The 18,676-nt window shown below is 35.6% G+C and overlaps 1 protein-coding gene across 2 annotated transcripts in view; it reads right to left on the reverse strand.

Annotated features, from left to right (window-relative positions):
- LOC149549921 (uncharacterized) overlaps positions 1–12,931 on the reverse strand; it is a 161,776-nt gene extending 148,845 nt beyond the window's left edge. The window contains exons 1-3 of one of the 2 annotated variants that reach the window (XM_089793145.1): positions 12,616–12,751; positions 10,721–10,797; positions 10,516–10,625 (exon numbers count right to left, since the gene is read on the reverse strand). In XM_089793145.1, the coding sequence (XP_089649271.1) occupies positions 10,516–10,579 (64 nt within the window). In that variant the 5' untranslated portion in view covers positions 10,580–10,625; positions 10,721–10,797; positions 12,616–12,751. Of the gene's footprint in view, positions 1–10,515; positions 10,626–10,720; positions 10,798–12,615 lie in introns of both variants that reach the window. The other variant, XM_089793144.1, reaches the window with a different exon arrangement.
- Positions 12,932–18,676: the final 5,745 nt, after the last annotated feature.

Genomic DNA, 18,676 nt, shown 5'->3' on the forward strand with positions numbered 1-18,676 from the left:
AGGGATTGTCCTGAAAGGCCTTATACTTGGCGATGCTATCTCGAATAATAACAAGATTGGGAGTTCCTGTATTTTGTGTCACTGCATTCACCTTGGTAACCATGGTCTTGCGTCTTTTGATAACCTCTGACTCTCTTTGATGAATTGTCTGTTGTCATTTGAAAACTTTGACATGTTCAAGCTTTCTTTGCTCATGTTTAAATGATAAAGTCTTCTTTTGTAGACTGGCACATTCTAGATTATCTGAGACTTTGAAAACCTTATTGACGATGTTCGGATGTAAACTCAAAATAACTTTCCATTCGCACCTTTAACTTTTTTTTATTGAAGTAAAGTGCTTGGCACATGGGAATGAGTGCAAATGAGAACTTTTGACTTTTAAAAAGTGATGGGCTTTCAAGATGGTATTGCACGAAAAATGACTACATGTAAATGCAACATGTAACAAGGAATGAAAGATGAGATGGAATGCGAAGGTGGATGGTGGACGAGCTTTTACATGTAAATGTAAATGGAAGATGACATGCAAAGCATGGAAAGATGCGAAAAATGGAAAAGCACGTATTTGTTCATGGAGGCGCGAATGCATATGAAGAGGCGAGAATGGAATGAAGTTTGAGAGAAAATGAACTTTGTAGTTGTCTTAGGTGAAAAGATGTAGTCAAACCACATGAAAGATGAAAATGACATCGTTTTGACTTTCAAAAGGTGACTTTTAATCAAAATCGAACCTTTTGGATGCAATTACATGTAAGGCTTTTCGTGTAATCGTGTTGTGTGAGTGGATGCGAAAAGTGAGATGAGTGAAAATGGAAGTGGAAAATGGGATTACATGCATGTGTAGATGGTGAATGAGATGGAAAACATATAATCGCATTTGTCGAATGGGAATGTGAAGTGTTCTGACATGGAAGATGGAAGTGAAATGTGATGATGCTTTCACATGAAGTGAAACAACAAGTTCTTGGGAAAGAACTTGTGACTTCTCCAAAGTGGAGAAAACCGGCAAGCAAGCACAAAACACAAAAACTCAAAAGAAAAACATACCTTTGAAAAGTGATTCAAACAGGTCAAGATATAATACACTTCAACACACAAATTTGAATTTGGAAATTGGAGAAAAACCAAAAACAAGAAAATGAACAATTTCTTCATTTTTAAAGAAAAAATGCAATTTTCATGGCATTGATTTCAACAAGTGGCAATCATCAAGCAATAATGTGCATAGAAATAGCAAGATAAACATGAATTGATGAGCAAGTTTAAAAATATCCACTTACTTGGAGGTTAAAGAGCCAAAATAGCGAGTTTTATAGACTTGAAGACCAATTCTCCCTCAAATCTAGATTTTCAAACAACTTTTTGACTTTTTCCATACTTGCATTTAACAAATATTAATGAGCAATGAAGGGTCGAATTTGACATGAAAGTGCCAAAGACGTGGTCTCCAAAGACAATATCATGCATTTAAAACTCAAAAACAATCCCTCTTGATCAAAGGTATGGGCTGGAAATGCCATTTTTTGAGTTTTTTGAACGAAAACGTGACTTTTTAATGCAAAAATCTAAGCCATTTTTGCAAAAACGTGGCCAAAAAATGCATGTGAGTCATTTTTTACTTGTGAATGCAAAAATGACTTTCCCAAATGCAAATACATGGATCCAAATGTAAAAAAGTGGCTTCAAAACGCATAAAAGTGGATTAAAACCCCAATTTTCCATGTGTTTTTAGCAAAAACGTGATTCAAAAAAGGCATAATATGAATTGTTTTTCACTTCCAAATACAAAAATGTGACCCTGATGTATTGCTAATGATTGAATATGCCAAAACGCCTCTTTTCCTTGCAAAAACGTGATTTAAATCACTCAAAATGGATTTGTTTGAAGATTCTTCCAAAAACGTGCCCTTGGAAGGAATTTGAAAAAATAGTTTTTTAGCAAGATAAATCCATTTTTGATGCTAGAAAATCCATTGCCAAGCAAAAACAACCCTAAAGGGAAAGATTTCATACAAATCCACCAAGTAAATCTCTCACAATGAGCAAAATCGGGTTCTTCGAGAGCAAATGCATGTGTCCTTCCAAAATTGGACCTTTTGGGGTGATATGCATGTTTTAAAATATGTTTTTGATCAAAATCAAACCTTTTGAAGTGACTTGCATATTTTAAAAACTCTCAACAAAGAAAATCAAACCTTTTGGAGTGCATAACACATTTTAAAATATGCATATGGTCAAAATTGGACCTTTTGGGGTGCAATGCATATTTTTAGTTGTATCTCACTTTTTTGATGCAATGATACAAAAACTTACCTTTTGATGTAATGACATCAAAAAGGTTCACTTATGTTTTCAAGTTGTACTTTATATGTAGTGACATGTAAAATGTCCACTTTTGATGGATTTTACATGCAATTGCACATAAAAGGTCCACTTTTGATAACTTAAAGTCATTTAACAAACATATATCAATTTAAGTTCATTAAAATGTTACTTTAATGGGACATAAACAATATTTATATATCATATTAAAAATATAACACATAAATATCATTTAAAAAGTAACATTTAAATGAGCATTTGATTTAAAAATAAAAAATTAAACTGAAACTATATAATTTATACAGTGACTTTAAGTGAAAAATCAAAAAGTAACTCAACTTAAAATTATAACATAAAGTGCACTATGGTTACTTTAAGTGAAAAATTAAAGTTTAAGTAACTTAGAAACATAACATAAAGTGAATTTAAGTTATAGTTTTCAAAAAGTGAATGTCAAATTAGAAATATAACATGATATTTTTAATACGTGTTGTTGCATCAAAAAGGTCCACTTTTGAGACACTAAAACGGCCATATCTCTTTACTGACAACTCTGATTAAGCTCTAGGTTAGATCAGATCAAAGGGAAAACCGAAATCCATGACTTGAGCAAAACCAAAGGACTAAAAACTAACAAATGTACACTCAAAAGTAAAGAAAAGGACAATGAAGACCTCAAAAATCAAGCATAGGCTCGACAGAAAGAAAAATGAAAAAGACTTGACGAAAGCCTTCAGTAAAACTATTTGATCAATGAATTGATTGATCAACATTAAACAATTGAATATCAAATTAAACTTAGAGAAATGTGTAACTAGCTTAAAAAGTTTCGTACTGTTACCAGCATCTTGTGATGACAAAATACAAGACAACAGAATGGTGTTCAACGCACACCTCCAAAAACTTATAACATACTCTAGTCCAGTACTGTCCTCCTTGGCCTTAATACAGATCACCCTATTTTGGAGTTACTAATGTCAAATTCAAATTGCCTATGCAAATTTGTTCTCAGCAGCTGAAGAATCTCTCTCTAAATATCATTTCTTCCTCTTCAAAGAAACAAATCTCAATGAAAAACTATATAGGTTCTTCCTCTTTAATGATATTCTATGACACCAATACAGTCCCATTGCTGCAAGAAGTGTCCCCATGCTCATTTCTACAACCTGCATGACTTTGCATGTAATCTCTCATGGACCTCGTTGCTTCTAGATTTGTCCTAGAAGCATTTTACGAGAGATTAGTAGTACATAGAATCAAACCATCATGAAGAGAAATATACAAACCAATGCCAGAAGCATAAAATGATTCACTATACTCGATATTATAGCATGAATTAACTATTCAAATACGTGTGTCTTTATTGCCCAAAATTTCTCACAATCCATCAAAAAATATTTTGCGATCACACAATTATAGTGCAAGCAGAGAATACAAAATTCAAACACCACCACATCCTTCCAGGTAAGAAGCTTCATCACAGATTCAACCCTCCAAGGCTCTTTAGCTACACATTCTCATATGTATCCCTCATTTCTTGCATTGTTTCCATTACACATCATAATCTCTTAAATTCCTGTCAGCATACGATTAGCAAGAATTCCACATAGTCAATAAGTCATCAAACCACATATTTGACACCCATTAATCATCATGTTTCTTCTAGAATCCAAATGTCCTATTTTGGTTCTAGATCGTTTCTTTACACCTGCTCTAATATCACGTAAAGTTTTAGGAACTAGAATAGCATTCAAGAAAATTTTGAAACTCAAAATTAACAAGAATAGATGACATAAACATTTATCCTCAGAAAACCCTCCATTTAAGAGTGAAAGCCCATCTTACAAAAATGATGATTCATGTATTGAGTTCTCAAATCAATACAATTATCTCCTGCTTATGATTAAAAACTCTAGCCAATCAATTGAAGACTCTTATTCACCTTGAGTACAAAAGGATCACTTGATTAAATACACAAATCTATGATTATTTCACCAATACTGCTTTCACAGAAGTCTTACAACATTATACATTATGATCACATACAGACCACGCACTAAGAAAATGAAGCTCTAAATACACACTGAGAGACATAACAAACTTTCACAATAATACTCATTACACATAATGAGAGTATCAAAAGATGCCTCTAATATTATTCATAAACTCGAACAGCAGAGCCTTGTGGTAGCAAAGAGACTATTGCATAGTACCAAAAGACCTTCATCCGTTACAACCATAATGAAGATACTTCAATAACGCCACAGTACGAGCTCCCTTGAATCAACAGTAAGACATAAATAATGTCAAATCGTCCATTCACAATGTCAAGTCATCAAAAGAGAGTAAAAGATTAGAAAAGACAAACAAGTGATGCCAAGACGAACCATCTCAGCAATGACGAAGGTAAATAAGACAAGAATAATTTATATGTGAAGGAAAATCAATCACAATCCAACAACTTGACCACAATAAAAAAATCAAATGATGTCAAGGAGTAGGATGCAATCAACAACATAACAAAGCCTAGTCTCTCCCAAGAGAAACAAAGAAAGGAACATGATATCACAGCTTCCAAAAAAAACAGAGAAACAAGAATCATCAGAGTATATTTCTAAGAAACTTGAAGCAGATCATCGCTAGTGAGAATGATCTCTTATGCGGCTATGAAACACTAACACATGGAGGACATGAGGAGCATTCACAATAGGTTGCATAGAAAATCCATCCTTCCTAAGCCTAAAGGCAGTCCCCTTTGTCCCCAATGGTCACATGGGACTCTCTAGTATGCCATGAGGTGGTGTGCTTAGAAAGTGTCCTCATGACCGTTTTCCCACCTATAATCCCGCATTTCCCCTACCATGGCTGGTTACAACAGTCAGAAAACATACATAGTATTTCATAAATATCTCCTATATTAGAACACTGCTCAGTCAGCAACGAAAAGCATGTTAAATCAGAGGTATGCAAATATATATGTATCAGTATAACAATATATGTATAAGAAATGACATACTTATCATATTCCTGAACTGTATACATGATAATACAATAGAGAGCAGATAAAACAGATTCATTATGTAATATATTTATCACATGATACTCGTAGTAAGGATCGCATATCTGAATTTTTTATTATTATCCATTCTTTCTCCTTGATGCTTTTTCTTCTCCTTCAATGATGTTGAGGGGATGGGTGCAACCTTCCTTTTATATCTCACACAATAGGAAGGAGTACATCTCTTCATATTACCAGTTTGAGCCTTAACAAATCGTTGTCCCTCAAACTCAGTTGATATTCTTTGATGGATATCTTTTAACTGCTGCCCTTATCATTAACTAGGGGCTCATTAAATAACTAATCATATAATAATATAATCACTGCTTTAAGTCTTTATTGACTCCCTTTAATAATTCTTAATTGTTGTTACTGTTAACTAATTCTTAATTAACTAATTCTTAATCACTGTCAATTACATTAATATTGCTTGTCCAATGATTAAAAATGGCAATGGTGAGTAGATTTCACCAATCCTTTTCTTGTTTGTCTAACCACTATTATTGAATTGTCGCCTTCAGGAAATCACTGTCCTTGAAAAATATTGGTCTTCCTTGCAAAATATTTTTCAAGAGTACTGAAATCATATCATGGTTTGATTTTACTTTTGCAACTAGGGTTTCTGAGAAGGGCTATGACATTAAAGTAGTTTAAAACTTGGGACAAATGGAGTTGTTTAGATGGAAAGATCCTCAAGAGTGGCCACCTAGAGTACAAAGGAGGCTCAACAAAAGCTAGCTAGGACATTGGTTAATAGAATGAGTAATTCCTCAAAAGGAGAGATATTCTAGCTCGGGATCCTAATCCAAATAAAACGGTTTTGGTTGCTACCTGTAGTTGGACAGGCAACTGTATATGGGAGGGTCAGCATTTCTTGGTGGAAACAGTTGTGTAACAAATTTGCTTGGCCCAAATGTAATTTTTTTCTGTGTGGTTGGTTGTATAAAATAGGTGTCTAACTTGGGAGAGTTTATGCAAGAGAGGCTTTTACAATCCTTATATCTATGTTCTTTGTGATATTAAAAAAGAACGTCCCCCACATATTTCTTTCAGTATTCTTACTCTAGGAAAATGCAGCACCTCTGATGGGAAGTTTGGAAGTAGACTTGTATCAACACCACTTCTCTGGTTGAGTTCTGGGAAAGTCTGGGCAGGCCTCCAACTAAAATTTGTTTACTTTAAGTAGCTTGGGATAGTGTTCTAGCTCTCATTATTTGGCATCTTTGGTTAGAAAGGAATCATGGGATCTACCAATATAAGAAAATTGTGGTAAATCAATTGTGGAAAGAGATTATCAACAAGCATCAAGAGAACACTTCTACAAAATGTGTCTTTTTGTTCCAATGGATCTTATTGATATGACTATAATAAGAAATTTGAATATTGTTAATTGTGGTATCGGTGGCTATCTTGTGGGAAGGAAGAGTCAACAAGCCAAGAGGAAGATTCATCATGAGAGTCTATGGCTTCCTCCTCAAGCAATTTTGAAGGTAAACACTAATGGCTTTTCCAAAGGGAAGCTTGGGCACGTTGGGCTTGGCAGCATTAGATAGGATAGTTCTAGGATGTCTTGTTCTTCTTCTCTACCTAAAAAGTTAATAACCTTATGGAAGCCCTTGTTATTATTTATGTTGTGGAAGGAGGTTGTACGCTTGGTAGGAAAAACAGTATCTATGAATCTGATGTGGTGGCTATGCTGATTGGGGTGGATATGCTGAATGAGCAAAGGTCGGAAGGAGTTAATTGGCACTTGGTGGTTATACAACTTCTGACTCGGAATGCTTGTTAGGAGTCTATTTCTTAGAATCCTCTTGTGATATTCCTACAAAGTGAAATAGAGTAGTGAATTGAATATCTATATAGGCATTTGAGCATATGGAAGGGTGGAATATTGGCGACTGGGGACTCTTGTCTATAGATTGTTCTTAGGCTTTGGAGAAGTTAATTGTGAAGGACAAAAATGTATAGATGGTTACTGTTGAGGGGCTCCCCTTAGGGGTTCTTTCTGTTGTTTGTCAATTGTTATCTGTAAGGCCTACAACTCTTCTTGCTTTGAAATCTTCCTTTGAGTTAAAAAAAAATTACCCATTTTTGTTGAAAAAACACAAAAATATTATACCATAACACAACAATTTACATGGGAAAAACTCTCTGGAGAGAAAAAACCCCAATCTAAAGCAGCTCAATGAATTGTTCAATAATCTAAGGTTACAGTAAACTTGCAAAGTCTTAGCCTTCACATGACTATCACCAACTAAAAGATTATAGCAATTTTGGGAACATAATATTGTCAACAAAACTCACTATCAAAATATCCATTTTAAGCACCCAATAAATAAGAGAAGCACATGAATTCATCAAATGGTCATTAAGAAATCATGAGTTAATCAAATGTGGTGCCTAAACCCAGAGTCAAATTTCCAGCACTTGAATCCCAAGATGAGCCTTCAAATTAAATCGCATACACCTTCCACCTAGCATAATTTGTCACAATCCACTCACCATTTTGGCTTTATTATTTCTATTAAATGATGTCTTAAGATGTGTCATAACATGCATCATAAGTTGGTCAACTATTGTAACTCTCTCTTACAACAAGTTTATGTACTATATATTTTATACATTTCCAATGTAGAAGGTCCTATTTCTAGAAGCCATAATTTTTAATCTAAGAAGCTATTTGAACACCCTTTTACAAATTGTGGAGCTCAAAGAGGTATATGTGTCAAGCATTCAAAAACCAATGTCAAACACCTTTGCTAACATCTCTTTACTTAATCCTTCTGCATATTTATTTCTCCATCTCTTCTTGTTTTGTTTGTTTCCTACTTTGCGTCTAGGGTTTCTTTTGCACTAGTCTTTTGCTGTTGTGTCAATTGTACATTATACACCCTTTATGTACTATTTGAAATTTTGATCATTCATGGACATCAATATATCTTTTTTCCTTAATCTTTCTAACACATAAAAGAACCCAACCTCAGAGAAAGCCAATTAGACTAAAATATTATCATTGCAATAACACATACAACATTGTCAACTTCTCCTCCATGTAAGTATTAACTATATTGGCTAGTGCTATGCTCCTACGTCTAGAACATTAGTTCTCCAGCAAGTTGTGTATATTTGGACTATATTTGGTAACTAATTTGACTAGATTCAAGTGGCACTTTGAAACTCTCACCTCAAGATGGGCACCTTCCTTTTAGATGATCAACTATTGAAGGTCATGAATTATTTTCAATGTGCCAATACCAAGACAAAAAGGATAAAAAAGAAGAAAGGACTTTCTTTAACCTCTTCACATCTTGACAAAATGCACACCTGAAAACTAAAATTTATATTGAGTTTCATGTCAGATTCTTGCCATATGACTTTTCAAATTCTAGATGAAAAAACACATTTTAAATGTTTTCATTTCCTACTACTTTTTTGTAAATGGCTATAGAGGAAATGCAATCCAAATGCAAAATCTAGACCATTTTACCAAAGCAGAGAGAACTAAGGAATACTATAGTAGCTTCATGGCTCTTCTCAAAGGCTAATACATCTTTTGTATTTATAATAGACAGAGTAGATTTACATATCTGTATAGAAATTGCTACATCTTTTCATATGAAATCATAAGGAAAGAAATATGTTTCTTCTCAAATCTAACTCTAGATTCCTCATGTATCAATGAAACAGTTTACTTTTTCCTGGTGTTGCATGTCTTGATGTCCATTGTTTTATTTAACTCGAGTTATTTATGCTAGAATTGTTGTAAGTAATAGCCATTGCCTAATAAATCAAAACTCCAGCAATCCATAGTGATACAAACAAAATTCCCAAGGAAATTTAAGTAAGGTATCAAAGCAAGTTTCCTACCAACTAGCAGTGGTATGAAAGTGGAGATTGCATACATTTTGCAGGAATCTTAAAATAATTTTAGAAGGGCCAAGTTGGAATATTTTCTAAGAGAATAACTCCAAGATATAGATCCACTTTTAATGAGCTAGAATACCAAAGCTAAATTGGCAGCAAAAGGATGAGAAGTACAGCAAACATTTGTAAAACAACCTTAGTCCCATCATGAAATATATTATAGAAATATTGAAGAAATTTTCCCAATTAAGAAACTGTTTTGTTGAAGAGTTGTTTCAAGCAAAGAGAAGATGCAATCAATCTGTGAATAAGCTTCAAAAAGGACTTTACAAAGAAGTACTTCGTAATACAATTCAACGAGATATGGTCATATTGTAAGACATGAATATTAAAAACCCACATAACAAATGCACAATCAAAAAAAAAGAAAATGATACTATGCGAATCCAATCCCTTACAGTCTAATTGCTCCTCATGCATATTCAAAAATTTTGATAACATCTAGAAGGAATATGACAATCAAGCAATTCAAAGACTTCTTGGGGGCGAAATAATGGCCAAGAATTTGGTCTCAAGTGCACCAAATAATAATCTCTCCTTAGCACTTAAAAATTCTTATAAAAACTCAAAAGGCCCATAGAAATGAAAATACAGAAATGGTTCAAAAATATTTAAATTCCAGAAATTGATTCAACGAGTTCCATGGCATGACATTCATCCCCACTCAATTTCCTCAAGGCCAGGAGCGAGGGGGCATTTTTCAAGTAGCTTTTCAAAGCCTAATGCAAATCAGATCAAATTAGATTTGTTGTCATAAAATTCCCTGGTGAAAATAATTATAAAGAAATTGTCATCTTAATGTGAACATAATATTTTGTAGTGGAGTGGAGACACCCCCTTTGATTAAAAAAATAATTTAGTGTAACAAAGAGAGCAGAGAGCATATTGTGGTAACATTGCATCTCTTCTCAGAAGTTCCTACCTTTCTTGTATAAACCAGAGAGTGTGCTAGCTTTACATTTCTTGTCAAATATTGCAACCTTATTCTATGAATAAATAAATAGCGACTGGTATCTTTACTTACAAAGATCTGTACATATTCGTCATATTGGTAAAGTTGTTATTCGATTCATAAATTGATCTTTTTGCATAGATCTTTACCTCCCCTTGCTCATACCTTTAACATGTTTCTTTTCTTATTTTTATATTATTATTCCAAGAAAAAACTTGAAAATCAATGAGATCATACACTTTATAATCAGTGGCCATACCAAAAATCTTCTTTTTTTGCATTGGATCATTCTTTTTAGAAGTTTCTTGTTTGGATTGCGACATGTTGAAAGATATCTAAGTCAATGAAAGAATTGGACGATTGGAAAAACTGCAAAAACCAGAAACTGAGTGTCAGGCACTTCTACAGGAATAAAGTAAATAGTTTTTCTCTCAAATTTTGATAAAGGTATTGCACTAATATACCTTGAAAATGAACTACAAAATCAATCAATAAATCCAACAAAACCGACCAGAATTTCATGTACAATTCTATGCAAGTCCTACAAAATCAAAGAATGGAATATATCAAGTTAATTGCATGTACAACTTTAGGCAAGTCCTCCAAAATCAAAGAATGGAATATATCAAGCTAGGTGTCAATAAGTAATATAATCAGGGAAGGATCAATAAGTGGATAATTTTTATTTTGAAATGAAAAATCACCGTTAGAATGTGTGGTTCATTGATGGCTGATTTCCAAAAGCAATCTACCAATACAACTACTAGATCATTGAAAATTGTGCAATAACGATAAACTTCCTGGATAATTATTAGAGATTGAGCTCAACTAAAAATGTAAAACAATAACAAGTGTTTTTCTAATGAAAATTAAAAAAACCTAAACTGTGTATTTTCACTTGAGAAAAACAAATCAATCAATTATGAGTTCACATCATGATGACTTCACACCCTTTATTCAACTTGCAGTAAGTATAATGAGTAAAATTGATGTTATCATTAAAAGACAGAGCATATATTACGTTTGCAACTAAGGTTAATTACTATAGAAAACTAATGGACGAGATATTGAATCAATACGACTGTTTTAAGTTCATTTGACTTGATCACAGTTACCTTTCCAAAATTACTGGGGCAATAGCATGAATGGTTGACTCAGATAAAATATAGACAAGTTGATCAAATAGAGACAGTATAAGTGAATCTAATGTAATGACATTTCTGGATTGATTATGTGATAATTTTTATTTCACTATTTTGCAATTTTGAATCATACTCTATGGTATATCATCAAGAAGAGTTAGAATCAAAGAAAGAAATTATATTAAAAATGATCCAGAATATTAATGTAAAATTTGAACACAATCAAAAAAAAATGATCCAGAATATTAATGTAAAAATTTGAACACAGTCAAAATCCAGAAATTTTGTGGCATTAATGTTCCTCCACCGTAGGTTAATTAAGTAATGATAAATTTACTATACATAATAAATTTCCGCACTTTTCTTCTAAATATGGGCCTTGTAACTATCTATAAATTGAGTATTTGTAAACTTTATCTTTTACACTTAATTGGGAGTCAAATAATTTATTTTATGAAATTATCTTTAATGGAACAAGATGAAAACCGCGAGGAAGCTCAAATAGCAACTGACTTTGGCTGCTTCATTCGGGTGTGTGTATCAACTCTTAAAGGAAAGTAAATCATGCCTCTTCGAAAATAGAAGATGACCTACACATACATTATAATAGACATTCTACACCCAAATTCGGGTCCGGTTCGTACCGTCACAGAATTAAAAATCAATTACAAATATATATGGGAGACATGTCATATTCTGATTCTGCAATATAAATTAAGCAATTATCGCAAGAAAATCCCTAAAATATTGCAAACCTGATTGTAAAGAATCGCTAATACAGATTTTATCTAGAAATATGCGTAGATACATGTTGGAAGCGTGTCTATTAGTCATGAAATTGTCTATCCAGCTGCTATTTTTCTATATGAAACAACAGTTAAACGTAGAATAAAGTCATGTCTGCGAAAAAGCAAGCCTAACATTTTGAATAAATCACGTTAAGGAGCTAAGATCTCACACTGTACAAGTTCAAATGACTAAAAGAGCTATTGTATAACCTACAACCCGAAAATGCACAAGAAAAACACCAAATAAATGCGGATGCAAAACTAAATCTCCTGACAATTTTGAAATTAGACTTCAAATTGCTGCCGTCGTGAGCTCAAAACAGCTGAAGAAAATAATCAAGAATATGAAATCATTCACACCAATGTAGCTTACTGAATACGTACAGGATGCGAGAAAGTTGTAAATTCTTAAAGGATAGTAAAACTTACGAGGCTTCACCTGCGAGAATTTAACCTAGATAAGCAGTAAATAGTGAAGACAATTTCGAATTATTTACAAATTGTTTGTTCATATAAAATTGAAGGGAAAAATCGTCCCCTGACTTGGTAATGTTTTTACCTGAAACAATTCAATGCGAAGCCGGTTGAAATATTTAACGATCTCTTCTCAGAATTATGCTAAAGCCTGATTTTCTTTGCAATATCTGCTGTTTTAATTTCGCATGTAGAGCGCGATTTTGAAAATGAGCTTGTCAGGCTCTCCAACGGTTCCCTCCAATTTATGGACGCGTTCTTGATGTTTTTACATAGTATTATTGGTTAATAATTGATCAAATATACAATTATTATAAAAAAGGCCAGCCGGGTCAATGTGCATAATAAGTGCAATATAATTTTTAAGTCACGTGAGAGCTTTGCTTCGTTTTGTTTTGGTTTTTTATTTTTTCCTTCTGTTTTTTGTTTTTCATTTTTTTTTCCTTTTTTTGGTTTTTTATGAATAGACATTTTCTATTAATAAATAATATATTAAGATTACAATTTACAAAAAAAAGGTCGGGATACAAGATCATCTTATGAAAGTTTACACGGTCGAGGCCGGAAACATCAAAAATTTATCAAAAAAACTATAAAAAGTAGCCCTCGGGCAACTAAACCAATACCTGTTGAGGGAAGCGGTTCATCACGATCATGAAATCCCCAATCATCTTTGGGTTTGGAGGCAAACTGAGAATAGTCCAGCCGTCAGCAACAACATCAGCAGCATCAGTGGCCTGGTCAGCATCCTTCATATCAGGGCGTGGAGGCAAAATAGCTAGCTTTAAACGAAAAGGTCATTTCCCAAAAACCACTCGCCAAGCACCAGGAGGAGGAGCTGAGGACCAACTAGTGCCACCATGGGGCAAGGAAATTGAGCGGCGCCTCCATCCATCATCACCACCGCTAGGAGAGCAGTGGCAGGAAGCTTGGGAACGCAAAGTGTGTGAGCGGTGCCCTGAGGAGTTGCGCCTTGGGCGATAGCCTCTAGGCGTCGAGGTATCAACCGAGGCATCTAGAGGTACCCTGGCAATAGTACAAGGGGCATTGCCCCAGTGATTAAAAAGCTCTTGAAGGTGGGCCACCTCCAAGGCCACCTTGTTCGCTTGCACTTGAATCTGCATCATTACATTGCTACAAATGCACATCTTAGTGTATATAGCAATATTAATATCAAAAAAATTGTGAGTGAAAAGAATAGCATTTCTATCTTTCCACAGAGTGAACAAAATCTCCATCCTTAAGGTATGCCAAATCTAGGTAAATTTTTTAGGGATCCTAGGGGAATCGCCCAAAATAACCATGTGCTAAGAAAAGGGTTCAGGTTGAAACAACTTTAAAAAATCATGAATCCAATGCCAATAATTTTGAGCATGCTTACAAAACCAATGCAAGAAAGACTCGGGTTGGCCAAAGAATGGACACCTAGGATTTGAAACCCCAATATGCTTGAGCTGAGGCCCAAGGGGAAGCCCTTGAAAAGCCAGGCACCAAGCAAAATGGGCAATCTTGAGTTCTGTAATAGCACTCCAAATAGTGTCAAAGCACTTTCTCCATTGAGAAAGAGAAGATTGTAAATGCCATCTCTGATTGAGCGTATCCACCATTGAAAAATGGGGAGAAAGCCATTTATAACCCAAACATGGTTTGTAACTAGTGAAAAAATAGCAGGATACCACTTCCAATCAATCCACCAAGGTCTAATAGATTGAATACCCACTTTATGAATTAAGTGCCTTGGAATTGCAGAAAGCAATAAGTCAAAAGTCTTCCGATTTGGACGGGCAAGATGGTACTGGACTTTCATATCTTCCCAAGATCTGAAACTCATGGAAAACCTAGAGAAAAGATCTTTAGGAATCTTGATGCCTCATTTGGAAAAATACAGAGCACTAGCACCTTGAGTCTTCGCAAGGGGAATACCCTAGATGGCAAACAGGGGAGACCATCAAATGTTTTGTTGGTTCAAAGAGGGCCCATCGTAGAACTCGTCACTAGACTAGCAAAGCTAAGGCTTGACAACTTCCCAAGCTTTCCATATGCTCTTGATAATAAAAGAGCCCTATATGAGCATGGGTACTCGCATGATGAGAAGGGTGTGAAAACCAATCCCCTTCCATGCAAACCAGTTGATAGGAAATCCGAAACAAATGCAATGTTGAACCAAAATATTCTAGGCTTCATCTCCATCAATGGCATGAATAATCCATTTGGCACACAAAACAAGGCCTTATTTCCGTGTGGAGAGAAAGCCAAGGCCTCCAAACTCTTTTGGGAGACAACAAAAATTCCAAACAACTTTGTGAAAGTCATGATGATCAGAACCAGAGGCCTAAAGAAAATCACTGAGCAATCGCTCTAATTTCTGGTAGGAGGCTTTGGAAGGAGCCCAATAAGAAGAAGAATAGACATGTGTTGCTGCAAAAACTTTCGAGAAAATCAGGAATTTTCCCACAAGAGAAAGCAGTTTCGTGAGCCAATAATCCAACTTCTTAGTAATCTTAGCAAGCAATGCATTCTACATATCCACTGGTGACGCTTGAAAAGCAAAAGGAATGCCTAGAAAGCGAAATATCTCCCCATGAGTGAACCATTTCCATTGAAACCAATTAAGCTAAGGTGACGCTGGCAAAAAAGACTAGCAATAATAGCGCATTTTATGCCATTGAATAGCAGAGCCAGAGGCTTGACAAAAACTATCAGGGCAATTTAAGGCATTATTGATGTTTTCTTCATCCTCCAAAAGAGCGAGAAAGGAATCATCAGCAAAATGACCATTTACCAACTGGGAAGAGGATTGAAAGAAATGCCACAAACCAAACCTGAAGACACAGAGTAGGCTAGCAAATAGCCAAACCCTTCAGCAGTAAGAACATAAAGCATCGAAGCCAGAGGGCAACCTTGCTTGATGGAACAAAAAAGTCCAAAGGCATCAGATTGGGAGTTATTGATGGTAATGCAGGCATTAGCATCACCAAAGAGCATCTCCACGCACTGCATAAAATTGGGACCAAAACCAAGAGCCCGAACCATAGCCAAAATGAAAGGCCATTCAATTCAATCATAGGCTTTTGCAATATCTATTTTAAAATAAATAGCTGGCTACCTGGTCTTGCGAGCCCAATCAATTCCTTCACAGACAACAATAATATTGTCAAGAATATATCTGGACTTGATAAAGTCAGTTTGCTCAAGCCACACAATTAAAGGCGGGAGGTGGTGAATTTTGAGAGAAATTACCTTAGCAATAATCTTATATGACACATTCAAAAGGGTAATGGGCCGCCAATTGCAAATATCCTCAGGATCTCCAGCTTTAGGTATGAATTTAATGTTTCTTTTGTTGATAATAGCTCCTTTTAGAATGATAGGCTTCAAGATAAACTTTGTACAGATCAGGACCAATATACTCCCAGAGGTGTTTGTAAAATTCACAAGGAAACCCATCACACCCAGGGGACTTATCATTTGCCATGGAGAAAACTTCCTTTTTAAGGTCTCAGAGGGTAAGAAGTTTCGCACAAAAAGCAGATTGCTCAATTGCTAGGTTGTTTGGAGTAACAAAAATACACTTTCTGAGAGCTTCCTCCTGAGCAACCAAATTCCCCTGCGAAGCAAAAATGTTCTCATAGTGAAGAATAAATGCTTGCAGGATGTTAGGGAGACTAGAGAGAACAAAAATGCCTTGATTTTTTTAATCCCAAAATTGGTATGACAAGCTTGGTAAGCCTGGAAGAACTCCTTCGAAGCTTTATCACCAACCTCCAACCAATGGACGCAAGCTTTGATTTGGGCTCCTCGAGTGGCATAATTATCCACAACCTGCTTGTCATGGCAAAGTTTGGCAAGTTTAATTTGCAAATCAACATCAACAAGATTAAGGGTGAGAACCTCAAAAGCTTTTTTGAGCGCAAAAGTAGTGGATTCATAAGACCGCCTTCTGAAAATCGCCATTTGCCTTCTATAGATGCACAGAAAATGAGCAGTTCTAGTACTGGCATCATTATACCACTGAATCCATCAGGTTTGGTAATGTGGATGTGGCTCCAAATTCCAAACACGTAGGATATGAGCAATAGTGGAAGCATGCATCACCATAGACATGTTGAGGAAGAATTGTGACTTGACAACTTTCTAGATAACTGTTTGCCATGAAATGACAAAATAAATAGGATAGTGGTCAAATAATATCACATTTGGCAAGGGAATGACAGGTAGATCTCGATCCTCGGGAAAGGAGAAAAAAGATTGTGCAGTACTCATGGCACGATTGAGACACTTTAAAATGCGGTCAGAGCCAGCTCGAAAGTTGGACCAAGTGTGCCAAACCCCACTATGTTGGCGACGACTAGTATTTGGACCAAAAAGGCCCAATTTATTGTGCATGTAGTACTAGGCTTCCCTTTCCCCATCTGTCTAGCGAAAAGGCAAAATGTCATCTTTTTCAGAGGCCAACTCAACCATATTGAAGTCACTACACATAACCCAAGTAGTTGGAGGCAAGTTGTCAACCAGCCAGCTCTACAATGGAGATCTTTCCACAACATCATTGGGAGCATAAACATTAACGACTCCAAAAGAATGATTGTTAATGGAAAGCAAAAGCCAAATTATTCTATGCATGGGGTCAGAACTGTGCAAAATAATAGTAGAATGAAGACAAGGTGACAAGAGAGTAACTATACCACCTCTGCTAGCATCGTGTGGAGAGGAAAACATAATGCCATCTGACCAAATAACACGACATGCAGATGAAAGCACGAAACCAAAGATCTTAACTTCTTGCATACAGTGAAAATCTAAATTTCCAAGTCTATGATGGGTGTCCCTAACATAGTACTTTCTGGAGAGGTCTGTGAGACCTTGCACATTCCATGACAAAAAATTCACGAAAATTCTTCCATAGCTTCGTCATCGTCAAGAGAGGAATAACTATTCTAGAAGAAAGAAGAACCTGAATTAAAGCTAGAAGGAAAATCTTCTGGATTGATGGCCTGCCATTTCTCCTTTGGTTTCTTAACACCTTTGAGAGGAGTTCAAGAACGCTACACATTTTGAGTCGCTATGGAAGAAGTAGCAAGAGGGGTGTGAATCACAACCAAGGCGTTAGCCCTGGAGACCATCTTAATCCCCTGTTAAACATTAGGGTATGAAACCTGTGAAACATCAGGGTTAGGTTCTGAAAAAATCACTTGCACCCCTAAAATGGCTAAGGTTTGCACTCCTATTGAAATAGGAGAAGTTGAAACAACCGCCGCATATGACTATTTAGAAGCCAATGGAGTCTTTCCCTTGTGCCCGGTAGTAGTCCACTCTTATTTTTTCCTTTCTAATGGCTTGGAAGGAACCTCTTTAGGTAGGGGTTTAACCCTAGGCATAGCCAAAGGGCAATCCCTAATCTTGTGCTCCACTAATTGGCACCTATAACAAGTGTTAGGTAGTTTCAAATAAAGCACTTTTGAGAGAAGGTTTGAGCCCCAATGTGTATTTCCAAAGAATCTTTAAGATCCTTGGAAAGATCAACCTCAACACAGACGCATTTTTGAGGGTGAGCATTGAAAAGTTTCTCATGTTCCTTTGTGATAACTTTGCCAAGAGTATTGGCAATGGACTCAATAAAAGGCCAACATGGCAAGGGTAAACCTGGGAACTCTACCCACACACGAACCCTAAGCTTTTTGTCATCAAAGACAATGAAGTCTCTCAACCACCTTTGAAAAACAAGTAGGGAGGAATGCACAGACCAAGGACCATTACTAAAAATTGCGTCTGCGTACGACAGGTTGGCAAAGTGAAACAAGAAAAAACCCTTGGTAAGGTTTTGCACAGCATCAAGGCGGATTCCACGAAGAGTCCAGCTCTTATTAACCCATTCTTGGAGCATAGCTTCAAGAGGAGTCCTACCCACAAAATACCCTATTAAGGTATGTTATTATAACCAATCACAAGCAACCTCAAATTCTTGCAAAGGAAGGATAATATCAGGATTACCTCATGAAAAATGTTTGGGATGAAT

Source organism: Cupressus sempervirens, chromosome 7 (assembly GCF_028749045.1).
Source record: "Cupressus sempervirens isolate cs-2001-9-10 chromosome 7, ASM2874904v1, whole genome shotgun sequence".
NCBI lineage: Eukaryota > Viridiplantae > Streptophyta > Pinopsida > Cupressales > Cupressaceae > Cupressus > Cupressus sempervirens.